A 15,729-nucleotide genomic window follows, 5' to 3' on the forward strand; every position below is an offset into this window, starting at 1 on the left:
CATGACACATGGCATTTCCTTATTGGTTCAAATTTTAAATATTTGACTTTTAATTCTTTAATTCTCCACCACACATTTCTCATGTTTATCCATTTCCATGATGAATAAAATCCCTTGGTCTTGACAAGTGCCGAGGTGAAAATTTACCGATTTGCCCCCGAGGTGGTAAAATTACCATTTTACCCTTATACTCCAAATTATACCGAAATTAAAATGTTTTACTTCTAAACTTCAAATCATACTCCAATAAGTCAAATGGACCAAAAAAAATCTTTTCTAAAAATTTCTATTTTGTCCCCAAGTGGCAAATGACCATTTTGCCCTTGAATAGTGAAAATTTCGGTTTGACTCCAAATTGATCCTCGAACTCCGAATTACCATTTTGAGTCATCCCTGAACTGTGACACTCTTAATTTCACCTTAAAATTCCTATTTGAACTAGTTGAGGCTTAATCGACTTAATGATACCATTAGGGGCAATATCGTCTTTCAACGATTTTCTCAAACTTCCTAAATATGTAACCATTCTATTGAGCATGTAAATGACGTCGTAATTATTTTATAGAACAGGGTTTGACATTACAGCGTTCAAACACAAGTTATGGATTTTTATCTGGACATTATAGCAACTTTTATAATTATTTATAGTAATAATAAATGCATAGTTTTCCACTTGTTTCAATTTTTGTAATCTCAATAATTTATGATGTATATCGTTTTAATCTTTGATATTCTAAAAAGTAATTTATTATTGTTATAACAAAATGATCATTTTGTTAATATTTATGTTAGTGTTAATGAGTCTTAGTCGATGACACGTTTTTGCATCTTAATTGCATATTTCAAAAAAATTTGTTTAATTGTAAAATCAATTAATATTGATTTTTTAATGTTAGACAATTGTTAACAATCGTTGACTTAAAATTGAGTTATTTTTTATAATTGAGAAAGGAGAGATTTGAACCTTACTCTTTAGGTAGGGGAATTATGCACCAACCAATGAGTCAAGTATTCGGGTGCAAAATTGGGTTATTTTAGTTTCTTACTTTTTTGGTAGTTGTATCTTCTTTTTAACTTTTTCGAACATTAAAAGATCAATATAGAGATTTTTTATACCGATATTATGGATGCACACTATGTAGTCACTAATACCTTAAGTCTCCTACCTTAATTTTTTTTAAAGGTAAATCTCTTACCTTTGTTACAAATTAAGACTTTAAATATCGATGGTATTAGAAAAAATTAAAAGTATTTATAAGTCGAATTGGATTTGCCAAAGCTCTCATTTTTAAAAATTGAGTCTAAATTCGATAGATTTGACCATTTAATTATTATTTTATCCGTTTTCTTGATTGAACCTGAATAAGTTACGTGACCACAGATAAAAAGAGTATGCATGTAAAACTAATTGATCGTATAAAATATTCTCTTTACATTAATATTATAATTTTTAAATATATTTTAAAATTAAATTTTAATAAAATATAACATTTATTTAAAAAATAAATCGGATGGAGTTCAAAAGAGACAAGGGCCTAAAGAACTATGCATAAGGTTGACCTCTCGGGGAGTAACCCTACCTTTCCATAGCTAGAAAGAGTCCATATGATACTTTATTTTCTCTATTAAAACCTAAAATGTTTAGGTCATCATGTCATGTATATATATTTTTTCTTTTAAAAGGAAGTTTTCGTTCTAAGAATCCAATGTCTATATTGGATAATTAATATGCGAAGTTCTAAATTTTATTAAACAATTTATTGGTCCAAAGAGAATATGCGTCATTATTTAATAAGAATGAGAAATTTGTATATTACAATTAAATTTAAACTAATTAAAGATTATATATGCTTATTAAAGTTGGTATAATGGCAATCAAGTAAGTAAACATATTAGTAAATAGATATCTTTAAATAAAATTGTAAGGGCATGGATCTTGCTTCCATCTATTATTTTTTAATACATTTTTAATTATCATCATTCAAATATAAAAATTTCATATATTATAATTGTGTGATATATATATATATATATTTTTACTTGATAGAAGAGGGATGATTCTTATGATAGAACTCATATTTAATGATTGGATATTCTTGTTCCATTAAATAGATTCCATTAAGTCAACACGAATAAGTCAATCAAAACCAACATGCATGAATCCAACCATAGTTTTATATCTTAATAGATTAAATTAATAACAACGGATACTAAGTATTGAGAAAGAAAAACAACGGCCACTAACTATAATTATTCCTTACTTAAAATTTTATTTCAAATATTTTCTAAAATTATAAGTGGGCAAAGCGCAAGTTAATACGATATTGAGAGCCTTAATTAAAATAAATCACTTAACATTCTTTTAAGTGCACTCAAGTACTTGATCCAAGATTAAATACCTAAATAAGTTCTTGAACTATATCAAAAAAGTCAATTAAGTTTCGATCTTTTTATTACGCTCAATTAAATCCTTAAACTTTTATTTTGAGTCAAATAAATCCATCTGACTAGTTGTTGACTAACTTACATTCGTCAATTGTTAAGTTGGCACTTTTAAGTCACATTATCTACTACATAGTAGATTAACGTATCATTTTGATGACATCACTATCACGTGGCATTAAATGTTGTTGAATATGAATGGTTCTTTTCCTTTTTTGCCCAGCCATATAGCATAAAATTATTGGCTTAGTGATTTGAAAAAAAAAAAAAGCTAATTGCTCTTCTTCCTTAATTTAATAGAACAATCATTTTGTACCTAAACAAACTAAATTATCTAATTCCGAATTTAAACCCAAAACTTACTAAATCATTTTAGAAACAAAAAAAATCATGTTAGGTAAAAAAAAATAAAAGGTCAAATTAGGTAATTAGTCCTTATGCTCTATCAAAATAGTGGATTTAATCTCTATACACTAATTTATAAAATTTGAGTTTTTATACTTTCCAAAAGTGACAATGTCGGTCTAATATGTTAAAAATTTTCTGTTATCTATTAATATGGTGTTTGATTGTGTAGATTTGGCATTTTCTTATTAATGTAAAATTGAATATGATGACATGATAATGATGATATGATATTTCAAAAGTAATGAAATAATAATGTCGATATGATGTGAACAAGTACTGTCATGGATTTTATAAGTGAGGACATGAAATTATCCAATGTGAACTAATGGTCTTAAACATGATTAGAAAAGATAAAAAATAAAAAATACGTATAGATTTTTAGAATTTAAAGAAAGAGTGTTGTGAAACAAAGAAAAATATAATTTTTGTGCTCCATAATTTAAAGCAGTGAAAACAATATTGTGAAATATATAAAAAAATGTCACGTTATCATTAATTAATCATCATATTCAACATCACTTCAGTGAAAAATACCATGTCAGCATAAATAATAAAAAAATTAATACTATTAACAATTGGATTGACATTGTCAATTTTACAAAATACAAGGACTTGATTTTTATAAATTATTGTATAAAAATTAATTCCACCACTTTATCAAAGTACATGGACTAATTATATAATTTAACCAAAATAAAATTTTTTTAAAATGTTGGATGCTATTCTCTTTCTTGATAAAAAATGAAACTTCTGTTACTACTATTAATTCTACCTTGGTGATGAAACTGATGGCAGAAATTTGCCAAAATAATTAATTCCTATTTCATAATACCAACTTGGTGAATCTTACAAGGCTTTATTGCTAACACCACTAAGAAAACAATTATTCCCACCAAAATTGTGCATAAAGATACTCATTTTTCATTCCTTAGTTTTTGGTAGAGATTGAAGACAAAAATTATTAACAAAAGTGTTTCTCATGGAACTGTAATTTTTCTTGGGCGTATCAGTCCTCTTGAGAAATAAAGGTTTACATTGCAATTGTGGCAATTTGGGGGGTTAAGATTCTGATGGGTGAAACCTAGTTTGTGAGCAGAGCAAAGAAAGTTGGCAAGCAAAAAATTGACATGCTGAATGAATCAAAATGGCAAGAATCAATCTGGTGGCAAATCGTAATGGAACTTACCTTAGGTTTCAGTTACAACTAATATACAAAAATTTAGAAAAAGAACAACTTACTTCTTCTCCACAAATTGGTTCTGGAATTGTTAGATTAATAAGCTCAATATGAATAAATTTAAGAGAGAGGTGAATTGGATAGTTTTGAAAATTTTGAAAAACCTTTTAATTTTTAAGAAGGTAAAGTTCCCTTTTTAATTCAAATGCTCAATTTGAAGATAAACATATTAATTGACCTCTTAATCAATGAAAAAAATTTAAATTTCAAGTAAAAGTAAGAGTAGAAAAATTGACACAAGTATTTATAGAAGTTAGGCTTCTTTGCCTACATCCTCTCTTTTAGATTCACTAAAAAGTTTACAATCCACTATTTGATTAAAGTTCAATATAATGCATTTTATGGATCAAGTATAACCTTTCAATATAATGCCTTTTTATGGTTAAAGCACAACCACTTTACCTTTTCTATTGGTTAAGGTATAACCACTTAAGTAAATACAATAAGAGGAATATAGGTGTAGCTAATATGCCTCTTAAAGGCTGGATAGAGAATTTGACAGTGTTTAATGAAGAGATGAAAGTTCAATAAATGCTTGACTAGAGGACTTTAAGAAATCAAGAAGAGTACAATGGGTTTTGAATGAATTCTTGATTGATTCTTCTCTCTTGATATGTGTTTTCAAGTCTTCTAACCTCCATAAATCTTGAAGAAGCCTGTATTTATAGTTGTTGAAGTTTCAAGGATAGTTGGGAGTGCACTTATTATGAAAATAGTTGTTCTTTTCTTCATTCAAGGCTTCAACGGTCATATTGTATCGATACATATGTGGATGTATTGATACATTACCTTTTATTTTTGAATTCCCACGGAGATGTATCGATACATTTGAACTTGCCTGTAAGGGTCTTGATGTTCTGCTTTGTTAAGCCCGACTCTACAATATGTTTATTATGCCATTCTTATATAAGAATGCATGTTTGTTTACTTGGGTACCTCGAAAATCGTTAAAGGACGACAATGTGCCAAATGGTACAATTAAGTTGAATTAAGCCTCGAACTAGCCCAAATAGAGATTTTAAGATGATATCAAGATTTTTAAAACCCCAAAATGACTTAAAATGGTGATTCAGAGTTCAAGGACCAATTTGGAGTCAAATTGAAATTTTCATGACCTAGAGGCAAAATGGTCATTTTGCCACCCGAGGTTAAGATGTGAGTGTTGGATGAAATATTTGACTAAGATTGATCATTTGGAATATAATTTGAGTTTGAGAAGTGAAGAATTTTAATTCTAGCATTTTTCAGAGCATAAGGGTAAAATAGTCATTTGGCCACCCCAGGGGCAAAATTGTAATTTTACACCACCCAACACTTTTCCAGCACATGGATTTTACCCATTATTATCATGGATAATTGAAGGATTTTATGTGGTGGAGAAAGAACACTTAATAGTTAAGAATTTAAAAATGGACCAATTGTAAAGTGACCAGTGTCAAGCTTTATTTCTTTATTATTTTCCTTATAAATTAGCACAAAATCAGCCTATTCTTTATTATGGCCGGCCAAAGCAAGAACAAAGGAAGAAAAGAAAGAACAAGAACCCTAGGGTGAAAATTCAAGAGAAAATTGGTGGATTTCAAGTAATCAAGCAATCAAAGGTAAAATTTCTTGATTTTGACTTGTGATCTACCTTTCCCATACATTCTTTTGCATTTTCCATGGTTGAATCACAAGATATCATCAAGGATAGTGTGCTGATCAAACCCTAGGAGAGAGAATTTGATGATGATTTAGATAGATTTTTAAGATATATGAATGTTTTTAATTGTTTATGGTGTTAAGTGTAAGAATTAAGCTTGAAATTCACATATTCCTCATGAGTTCATCATTGGCCGAATCTTCCTTGTAGAGTGTTGATGGTGGATTTGATTTTATTTCAAGTGAATTGGTTAGGAAATGATGAATTATGGTGAGAAAATCAAGTAGGAAAAATCATAGTGTTGATGCACTCACCATGGCCGAAATTCTCAAGAAGAAATGTGAGGATGATTTTGCTAAATTTTATGCTATTTGACTTGTGTTTGATGGTTTGGGGAATTGGAAGAAAAATAGAGTTAATTGGAGTTAAATTGGACATATTGGCCAATTAATCGGGTGATAGATCGAATTAAACCAATACCATTTTATTTAAGTACATAATTGAATTTATATTGAACACCGTATTTAGATAGTTACCTGAGCGTTTCACATCTCATTTCATGCATTAGTAAAGAGCCTGAAATAGATTTATAATGGCATGACACAGTATATTGAATTATGTGTCGTGTATTGTATATAGGTGGTGAGCTTTTTGGCAAAAGTAAAGAGATAGTACCCGAGGATCAAGAATCGGAGTACTCGAAATTCGATTTCCATTACAGTGAGTAACCTTATCATCATCTTGATTATCTAAAGTATGTTTTTATCCGATTTTGTGATTTTATGGAAAATGAGTTTAAATGGTAAATCTTTATGTTTTATAAGCAAAAATGTGATTAAATGAAATGATTTTATAAAATTGTTTTGAAATTGAATGATGGTTTTGAAAATGGAGTAATTGAAGGCTAATTGCTGTGTTATAAATCATGGTTTGAATTGAATGGCTTATGATAATATTGGCATGAATGGTTGGATTTGGTAAATGTGCTGAAAATGTATGAACTGTTGATCTGTCTTGAGAGGCTGTAAAATAAAATAATTGTCATGTCATACTATTGCAAATTTTATTGAATTGGTGGGTTATATATTAGTCGCTACAGTGGACGGGTTCCGTGGACCAGCCTATTAAAGGGGCATGGTAACCCTATTATATTCTTACCTCAGTATGAGAAGCGCAGATAGATAACTCTTGAGGTTAATATTTTAGAGTTCACTTCACGCCAAACTACCATATGAGGGTGAATTCAGCCAACGCCAATGAATGACTATGTTTTCAAAATAAAAACATGATTTATGCGTACATAACTTTTTAATAGCCTTGGTGGACTCGGTTGGGATAGCCCTCGGTCAACGTATCCCTGATAACTGAGTATGATAATGATTTTGGCACGAGCCAAACTTTTCAGAAATTCATAAGCCATGTTGATTACTTGATTTATATGAATTGATTTTATTTGGTTGAAATGAGCTGAAAGGTGATGAATTACAGTATGTTAAACTATTTTATCTGTCTCCATTTACTCAGCTTTAGATATTTTAGATAGTATTTGTTTACTCACTGAGATTATATAATCTCACCACCCTCCTTTCCACCCATTTTAGGCTCAGGATAGTTGGTAGATAGCTCACTTTGTTGAGGGCTACAGTTGGACTTGTATCCTCAAAAACTGTAGGTTTACCGCTTTTGATACTTTTGATCTTTCGTGAGCCCACGTGTCACTGTAAATTAAATTTTATGCTTTGGTTATCTGTATTACAATATGTATGAATTTATTTAGCTTTTACGCTATAAAAATTATTTACCGGTAACTCTATAAATATTGTTTTATAAGAAAATAGAATATTTTATTAAATATTTTTATTATATTCAAATAGTCATAATTTCATTTTAAATGAATGTTTTAGACGTATAAACTTATTTTTGATTATGAATTATGTGTTTTATACTCGCATACTACATTTTTAGCTGGTTTCGAGATTTTTAAAGAAAAATGACCAAAATGCCCTTGTGAGAAAAAAATTATTTTTCTATTGTTTTGATTTGGAAATAGTTTATAATCTGTCAAAACATGATACTTAACAACTGTTGCTCACAGGGGAGGTGCGAAAACTGATATTAAAGCTTTGCGGGGTTCCGGTTGACATTCCGGATCATGAGTGTCGATCGGGATACCGCGGCGGTTGTCACGGGCTGGAGAAGAGTACCGGGTCGTGACATGCTTAAAATGTATCGATACATTTGTCTATGTCTCAATTCTTTTGAGACAATAAACCTTTCTATTGAAAATGTATCAATACATGTGTGAGATGTATCAATACTTTTGAGTTAGTGAGCAATTTGTCTCAATTCTATCGATACATTTGAAAATGTATCGATAGAATGGGTTTGACTTTTTGAATTTTGACTTTGTTGAAGAACATGTATTGATAAATTTTGAAATCTATCGATACTTATCTAAAAATATTGATACATGAAAAACATATGTCGATAGATTTGGGCTAGAATGTGTTTTTTAAAACCTTTTTCATTTCTTTTCTTTTTCAAACTCATTTGACATTGTTTGGGAATTTGAAAACTTTGATACTTCAAATCTTAGATGAATTTGGATCATTTTTTTTGTCATTTCAAAACATAAAGATGATTTGAATACTACAAAGTTAACAGCAACTTATTACATCTTTTTAATGGAATTTTGTTTTCAATAGCATCAATCGACTATGAAAATTATGGATTTTATTTTCTACCTTGTTGGATAATTTACTAAATTTTCAAAAAAAAACCCTAAATCAAGGTTAAAAACTTAATCATGGGGCATGATGGGAAAAAAAAAATAAACACACTATTCGTCAACTTATCATATGGCATAAAAGTGTGAACTTACTTGTTTTCTCACACATTTTTCTATTAATCATCAAGCATCAAAGAATAAAAAATAAAATACATTTTATTTCGACATTAATATTATTGATAAATTATTTTTAGTAAGTTATTATTAAATTATTTTTTAAAAGTTATATTAAATTATTAATATTAGTACACAATAGTTTAATATAATAAGTTATTAATATTCTATATATTAATATATTAACATTATTATAGTATAACTTATATTACTAAATTAACTTATATTAATATTAGTATAATATAGTTGCATTTAAGCATTTGACTCATTGATTGGTGCATAATCTCTTATCTAAAGAATAAGGTTTGAATCTCCTTTCCCCAATTAAAAAAATATTAGTATACTATAGTTTAATAATCTGTATTAGTAATTAAATATAATAACTTATTATTCAACTATATATAATGTATTAATGACTTGATGAGATAATGTTAATTTTTTTATATTAATGACTTGATGAATAAATGTTCCTTTTTTTTTTTGATAATTTACACCACTACTGACTAACTGAGGGAGCTTATTTAATCTAAAATAAAAATTAAAAGGTTGAATTGAATGTAATAAAAAAATAAGGGTTTAATTTTTTGATATAATTCAGGGATTTATTTGAATATTTAACCCTGATTCAATAACATAAATATGTGTTCTTGTTCAAAAATCTAATTTTAAATCTGGCTTCCCCATTTAACTAGTCTTATGGAGAGGTAGTATGTTGTTATAAAGTGGAGAAGAGGGAGTAAAACACAGACTCAATAAAAGAAAATTATCTTATTGGATACCATAATGCTTAATAGATGCCATTTAGACTATCATTGTTAGTTTGTATGTCTATTAACTCAACGTCTTTGATAAAATTACAAGGCAATGTGAATTAGATTTTCAATTGTTGTAACTTTTAAGGAAAGAATTCATTCAATTTTGTTGGCCTAAAAGGCTGTAATTATAAGCAATAAAAATTCCTTCCTTCCAAAAAGAGAGCAAAAAAGAGCGTTGGAAATTTATTTAAGCCAGCTGAGCGGTTCCGATTATCCCACATCACCCAACCAGAAGTGCCGCCTAACCTTAATATATACAAGCTTCCAGATGACCCCCGTAATTAATCACGAGACGGAGTGAATGGGTCATGGTCGATTCTTAAGGCGCGGCCAGACCCAGGAAAGTCCCCGGGCCCATGTCTGCAGAGATGCAGGCTCGGTAACGAGTTATCTTCGAGTCGAAGGGTCTACTTTGCCCCGTGCAAAGGGGGCTGAGACAAGTGTGGAGCCCTTTGCCCTCTTCGGCCGAAGTAAAATTTGCCAATGTGCACAGTTATTCACTTGGTCCCTCGTGGACTAACAGAACGGGGCTTACGATCTCGTGATTACCCTTTTTGACAGATTAATAGACTCTAAGTTAGTATAGATGCCCTATTGAATTCAGCAGCAGGGAATTGGGTAGTTTCAAATGCCAAGTCTTTTTGTTTTAAATAATACCCACAAATGAACGATATTTTGGTGGAAAATGATGGCGACAAACAAGGATATGCTGGGGACATTTCAGGTGGGCTTCTCATGAGTATGCAATGCAGTCAATATGACTCGACCAGAACAAAAGCGGGTGGTTACAAGTTTTTTTTTTCTGTGGCTTCAATTTTTGAAGAGAGATTTGTGATCACATTTGCTCTGTCTATCTCTTTCTACAGTTGAAATAAAACCACCAAAGTTATTGGCATGGAAAGAGACAGAAAAGCAAAGCAGACGCAGCTGAAACCAGACAAAGTCCAATTTGGACAAGCAAAATCTCCAGGCAGCCCAAATGGACCGCCTGTATTTGATACATGCTTCTCATTCCTCTGAAACTTGCACCATTAGTTAGACAGTGCTCCACCCGAAATATTTTCTGTAACTGTAATGGAATACTTTCTCCGCCTATACATTCAGTTGATGAAAATAAATATATTTGTATTCAGTAATATTTTCATGCTTACAACACCTACTCATACACTCCTTGATTAAAAATTTTGGTTATTTTATAACAAGTCAAACTAAGACAAGTAACAACAAACAAGGCAATCATCCCATTCTTCATGTTGCGGACCTGTTCACGTCACAGTTTGGCACTACAATGAGATCAATTTCAAATTGTAAGTCTTTGAGATGAAAGTTCCAGTATCTTCATGGAGGAAAACATGCGAAAGCATGAATCATGCTTCTTCGTGGTGTGTAACACAAAGAGTTAAAAAAAGAAATGAAAGGGAAAGAAGGAGGCATATTATGATACTGACAGAAGAGAATTATATAGGAAGGATATCTTGTGATACTTTCAGAACAATATAAGCATAATGCAAGAAAATGGCTTTGATAAAATGAACCGATTTATTCGAAATAGTTCACAAGGTTCTGCTTGCCCACTCTAAACACTCTTCTAGTAACTTTGGCAAAGGAGCAAGAAAGGAAGAGGAAGAATTGGGCCCTTCTATTGAAGTAATGTGTACATTTACAACATGAACTCATTTCTTCCTAAAACATTCATTTCTCGATTACAAAACCGGAAAAATAACTAAACAGTGAGGATGGAAAAAAATTGATTTGATCTTACACAGTAACTGGGGTAGCCTCATCCAGAGCAACAACACCTGGAAGCTCTTTCCCTTCCAACAATTCTAAACTGGCACCACCACCAGTTGATATGTGGCTCATCACACTAGCAACACCGACTTTTTCCACAGCAGCAACAGAGTCTCCACCTCCAATGATTGTTGTCACTCCCTTGCCACTGAGGTCTGCTAGCTTCTTTGCAATAGCCTACAAGCAGAAAGCAAGCTGAATTCCCATCCACTTATGCAAAGAACAAAACAATGAAAGTAGTCATCTCATAAATTTGCCATTCCCCTAGAGACTGAGAGGAATTGGAAGCATATTCATTAAAGGTTGGCAACTTCTAAGTGTGAATCTTAAACCACTATTTGCAAATGAAATTTTATAATTTACATAGATAATTGGAGGAAGGCAATGCTTCAGCTAGTTTTGCCTGGAAAGTAAGTGGATATAAACTTATAACTGTATCCAAATAGTACCAAAGGGGTACTTCAATTCTATGGCTGCAGAAACCATCAAGTGTTAAAGCCATAGTTGCCTTTCAAAAAAAGTGTTAAAGCCATAGTCAAGAAATTCAAGCATACCTCCGTCCCAGTAGCAAACTTGTCAAATTCAAACACTCCCATCGGTCCATTCCAGATGATGGTTTGGGTAGTATCCAATGCTTCATTGAATGTCTTAATAGAGTCTGGTCCAATATCCAATCCCATCCAGCCATCAGGGATGGCAGATGCTGGCACAACCTGTAAGAAGAAAAATTTATTTTCATTCCTTGCTCATAGAGTACTAAAAGACAAGGGGATAAAAGGTAATATAAGAACTGTTAATTTCCAATCACAGATCCAAACCATTATGATTGATTACTTGGGCTTGGTTTTGCATAGATTGCATTGCAAACTTTGCAGGGGGCTGGAAAGTAGAAACGAACCTGGCTGTTTGCATCAGGGGCGAACTTGTCTGCAATAACCACATCAGTGGGTAACAAAAGAGACACTCCTTTTGCCTTGGCCTTTGCAAGGAGTAATGTTGCGAGGTCAAGCTTATCCTCCTCTACCAGGGATGAACCCACAGATAGACCTTGTGCCTTGTAAAATGTGAAAATCATACCCCCACCAAGAAGGAGAATGTCACATTTCTCGAGGAGTGATTCGATGACACCAATCTTGGAAGAGACCTTTGAACCACCCACAATGGCAGCAAATGGCCTCTTTGGGCTTGAAACTGCACCGACAAGGTAGTCCAGTTCCTGAAATAAGATAGGAAAAGCAAAGAATATAAGCAAAAAGTTAAAACATAACAAAAGAGTAGTAGTAGTTTTAATTCAATGTCTAATAAGTTTACTTGAAAACATATCTATTTGAACACAGTAATTGAAAATTAATTAAAATTTTGTTAACAACTTAATCAGGTTTAGAATGCCTGAATCCTACCTTCTGTAATAGGAAACCAGCAACTGATGGCTTCAAGAATTTTGTAACACCCTCAGTTGATGCATGGGCTCGGTGTGCTGTCCCAAATGCATCATTAACATAGAGATCAGCTAAGGAGGCAAGTTTCTTTGCAAATTCAGGTTCATTCTTTTCCTCTTCCTTGTAAAATCTAACATTCTCAAGAAGAAGAACACCACCTTCAGGAAGTGAAGCAACTAGCTTTTCTACTTCTGGACCAATGCAGTCATCAGCCTTAACAACCTGTTCAGGTAATGGGTATTATAGTCATCTATCAGATGCAGTACATATCTTAATAGGAAAAGGTTTCAGGCTTTTGTTTACACAAAAATTGTATGTACCTGAATGCCAAGTAGTTCAGAGAGACGGGATACAAGAGGAGCCAAGCTGAATTTTGGAGTAACACCCTTTGGTCGCCCCTGAAAATTCAAGAAACAACATGTTAGGTCAGTTCTTATAGCTCAAGTCCAAAGTCTTAAATACCCATTGCGCTACACATAGGAGAATGAAAGCCTGCATGTTTATGTGGAAAACTAAAGGTACATGCATTATCATGACCAGTATAATGCTTGGTTCAAATCAGATGCTGCAATATCATGTTAAAAATGCCCACATTACCAAGCAAAAGTTCATGTGTTCAGCAAAAATAACCCTATAGCATCAGAAGTATACAAAAAATTGAACTGAAACCACAGCCCTTAAATAAACTATGATTCACTGAACCTGGAAGAGTATAAGCATAACTTAGCCATCAAACTTTTTTGAAATATGTACATAGGCCATTGAACTTTAATTTGGTTCAACCAAACCTTGAAACTTTTACTTTCATCCATCTATATCATTGAGCAGTGATAATTGATTCAATTAAGCCAATTAGCCATTAAATGGCATGAAACTCGACAATACAAGAATTATATTTATTAAGCTAATTGACAAGAGAAAAATCAACTTACCAAGTGGCTGGAGAGAATGACTTTAGCTCCATTCTGAATCAAATGCTTGATGGTAGGAATAGCAGCGCGAACCCTGGTGTCATCTGTAATGTTCTGGTTATCATCCAAAGGAACATTGAAGTCAGCCCTCACGAACACTTTCTTCCCTTTCAAATCAGCTCCGCTCAAGTCCCCAACACTCTTCTTCGCCATTGAAACAACCCCTCTTGACCCTTTTCCCTTGAAAGATCGAACTTTGGAGGAGACATGGAGGGAAAGCAATGAGTCCCCAGAAGCAGCGGCGGAGAAGCCTAGGCTCTGGCAGAGAGGGACAGATTTGTGGTGGTGACGCGTGGAGGAAACGCGAATGAGGAATGCTGAAGTGCGCGTGGCGGAGGAGGTGGTGGAGGAGGCCGTGGTTTTGAGGAGGGAAAGAGTGGTGGAAGTGGTGGCGGTAGCCATTGTGCTGTGTCTTTTGTTTTTAACGTCTCAAAGAGAAAGTGCGAGAGCGAGGCCTTGTTTTGTGTGGAGTTGGCAGAGTGGTAACAGAGGCAGTGGTGGCGGAGGGCGTTTATGTAAATGTGGTGAGATGTGGACGTTAAGAGCGAAGGGGGAAATGATTGGACGTGAGTGTGGGGAAATGAGATTTCTCTCTTCAACTCTTATCGTTGAGGAGAGGTTCAAGATGTTCGATGCTTTTGAGATTTCCCCACTCTTTTCCTTTCGGTCTACCATGCATGGGGTTTTCTTTGGACTCTTCCTACTTTCCCCTTTCTTTCTTTGTTCTCGACTTCCTCTTCATTTTTCTTGCTTTAAATTTGTAATTTCCTGATACATAGGGATTTTCCTTTTCCAGTTATGGAATTTAGGGTCTATAGTAAAGTCAAATAATAGAATTAATAGATTAACAAGTAATTGATGGGAAATGTTATATATTTTTTATTTTTATTCTTACTTATTTATGTTAAAATTTAAAAAATATTTTATTTAATTATTTTAATCAATCTAAACTCATTATTTTCTCAATCAAGATAATTAGGTTGATAAAAAAGCATTAAAACTTACTCACCTCATTACAATGAGATAGTACATAGCAAAACTCAAATACCTAGCACCCTAATATCATATCTAAATACAACATAGATTACAATGAAAAAAGACAAACTAAACAACATATTCATACAAAAAAAAAATCCACATCTCTTTCGGAGTTTCTTTCCATAATCAGTTACCACCAAGCATAGTAGAATTTGAATTGGACAATACCAAGTTTTGTCAATGAATCAACAAATGAATTTTCTTCTCTCGAGATATGAATCAAATCAACACTTTTGATAGAATTCTTTAAGTTGTTAATCTTAGCAAATAGCTTCCAACTAGACAAGGTTTGGATGTTGCATTCTTCACCCATGATAGAGCGATACACCAATCAAACTCTATTACTAAGGATTCAAGCCTTTCCAAGAGGAGATGTTGAATATTAGCAATGTTGTCTTAATGGCCATGACTTTTGCCGTATTAAAATAAACATTGCTAACAGCCTAAAAAAGAACTTCACTAACTTGTTAGGAGCTCTTTTGAAAGGTGCCAACATACCTCTTTGCAAAAGGTATCCAGTAATTACTATCTCGCTAAGAGCCTTTGTCATGGCTTGTGGGTTCAAGTCATATGAGGTGACAAACCAACTCTAAAAGCTGTTGGAGGAGCCAAACAGGGTGTGGAAGCTATTGGACCACTTGCAAGCCTTGCATAAGCATGCACCCAACCCATATATCTTTGGTGAGCAAGTAGACAACCTTGGCAGGGCAACAAATAGCCCAAGCCAACAGCCTAAGTAGCCCAAATAGCTAGCAAGCCAACAGCATAGATTGCCTAAGTAGCCCAAATAGACAAAGTAGTCCAGGTAGTCTAGTAACCCAATGGGCCAGCAGCCCCGATTGGATGTCCAACCCATGTTTGAAAGGATATTATTCTTATTTAAACCTATGTATTTGTTAAGTCAAATGTAAATAAATTTAGTTAGATTTGATTAGAATTTTATTTGAATTTGAGTAGGCCTTTCCAAATTCAAATCTCACATTTTTTATATCTTGATCCGATTCAATAGCGGGGGCATGCTTATAAATTTCCCCTTTCTTCATT

At 32.6% G+C, this 15,729-nt stretch overlaps 1 protein-coding gene and 1 long non-coding RNA gene across 2 annotated transcripts; one reads left to right on the forward strand and one right to left on the reverse strand.

Moving 5' to 3' along the window:
• LOC108662970 lies at window positions 6,407–10,664 on the forward strand. Its single transcript, XR_001928871.1, has 2 exons — window positions 6,407–6,449; window positions 10,313–10,664. It is a non-coding gene; the product is annotated as an uncharacterized LOC108662970 (long non-coding RNA).
• LOC18594856 (phosphoglycerate kinase, chloroplastic) lies at window positions 10,519–14,165 on the reverse strand. The gene is made up of 7 exons (XM_018125111.1): window positions 13,609–14,165; window positions 12,997–13,074; window positions 12,638–12,898; window positions 12,136–12,453; window positions 11,792–11,950; window positions 11,209–11,414; window positions 10,519–10,729 (listed from the first exon to the last, which is right to left on the reverse strand). The coding sequence occupies exons 1-7, from the start codon at window positions 14,047–14,049 to the stop codon at window positions 10,717–10,719; spliced, it is 1,476 nt and encodes a 491-aa protein (XP_017980600.1). The 5' UTR covers window positions 14,050–14,165; the 3' UTR covers window positions 10,519–10,716.

Source organism: Theobroma cacao, chromosome 7 (assembly GCF_000208745.1).
Source record: "Theobroma cacao cultivar B97-61/B2 chromosome 7, Criollo_cocoa_genome_V2, whole genome shotgun sequence".
In the NCBI taxonomy this organism is placed as follows: Eukaryota; Viridiplantae; Streptophyta; class Magnoliopsida; order Malvales; family Malvaceae; genus Theobroma; species Theobroma cacao.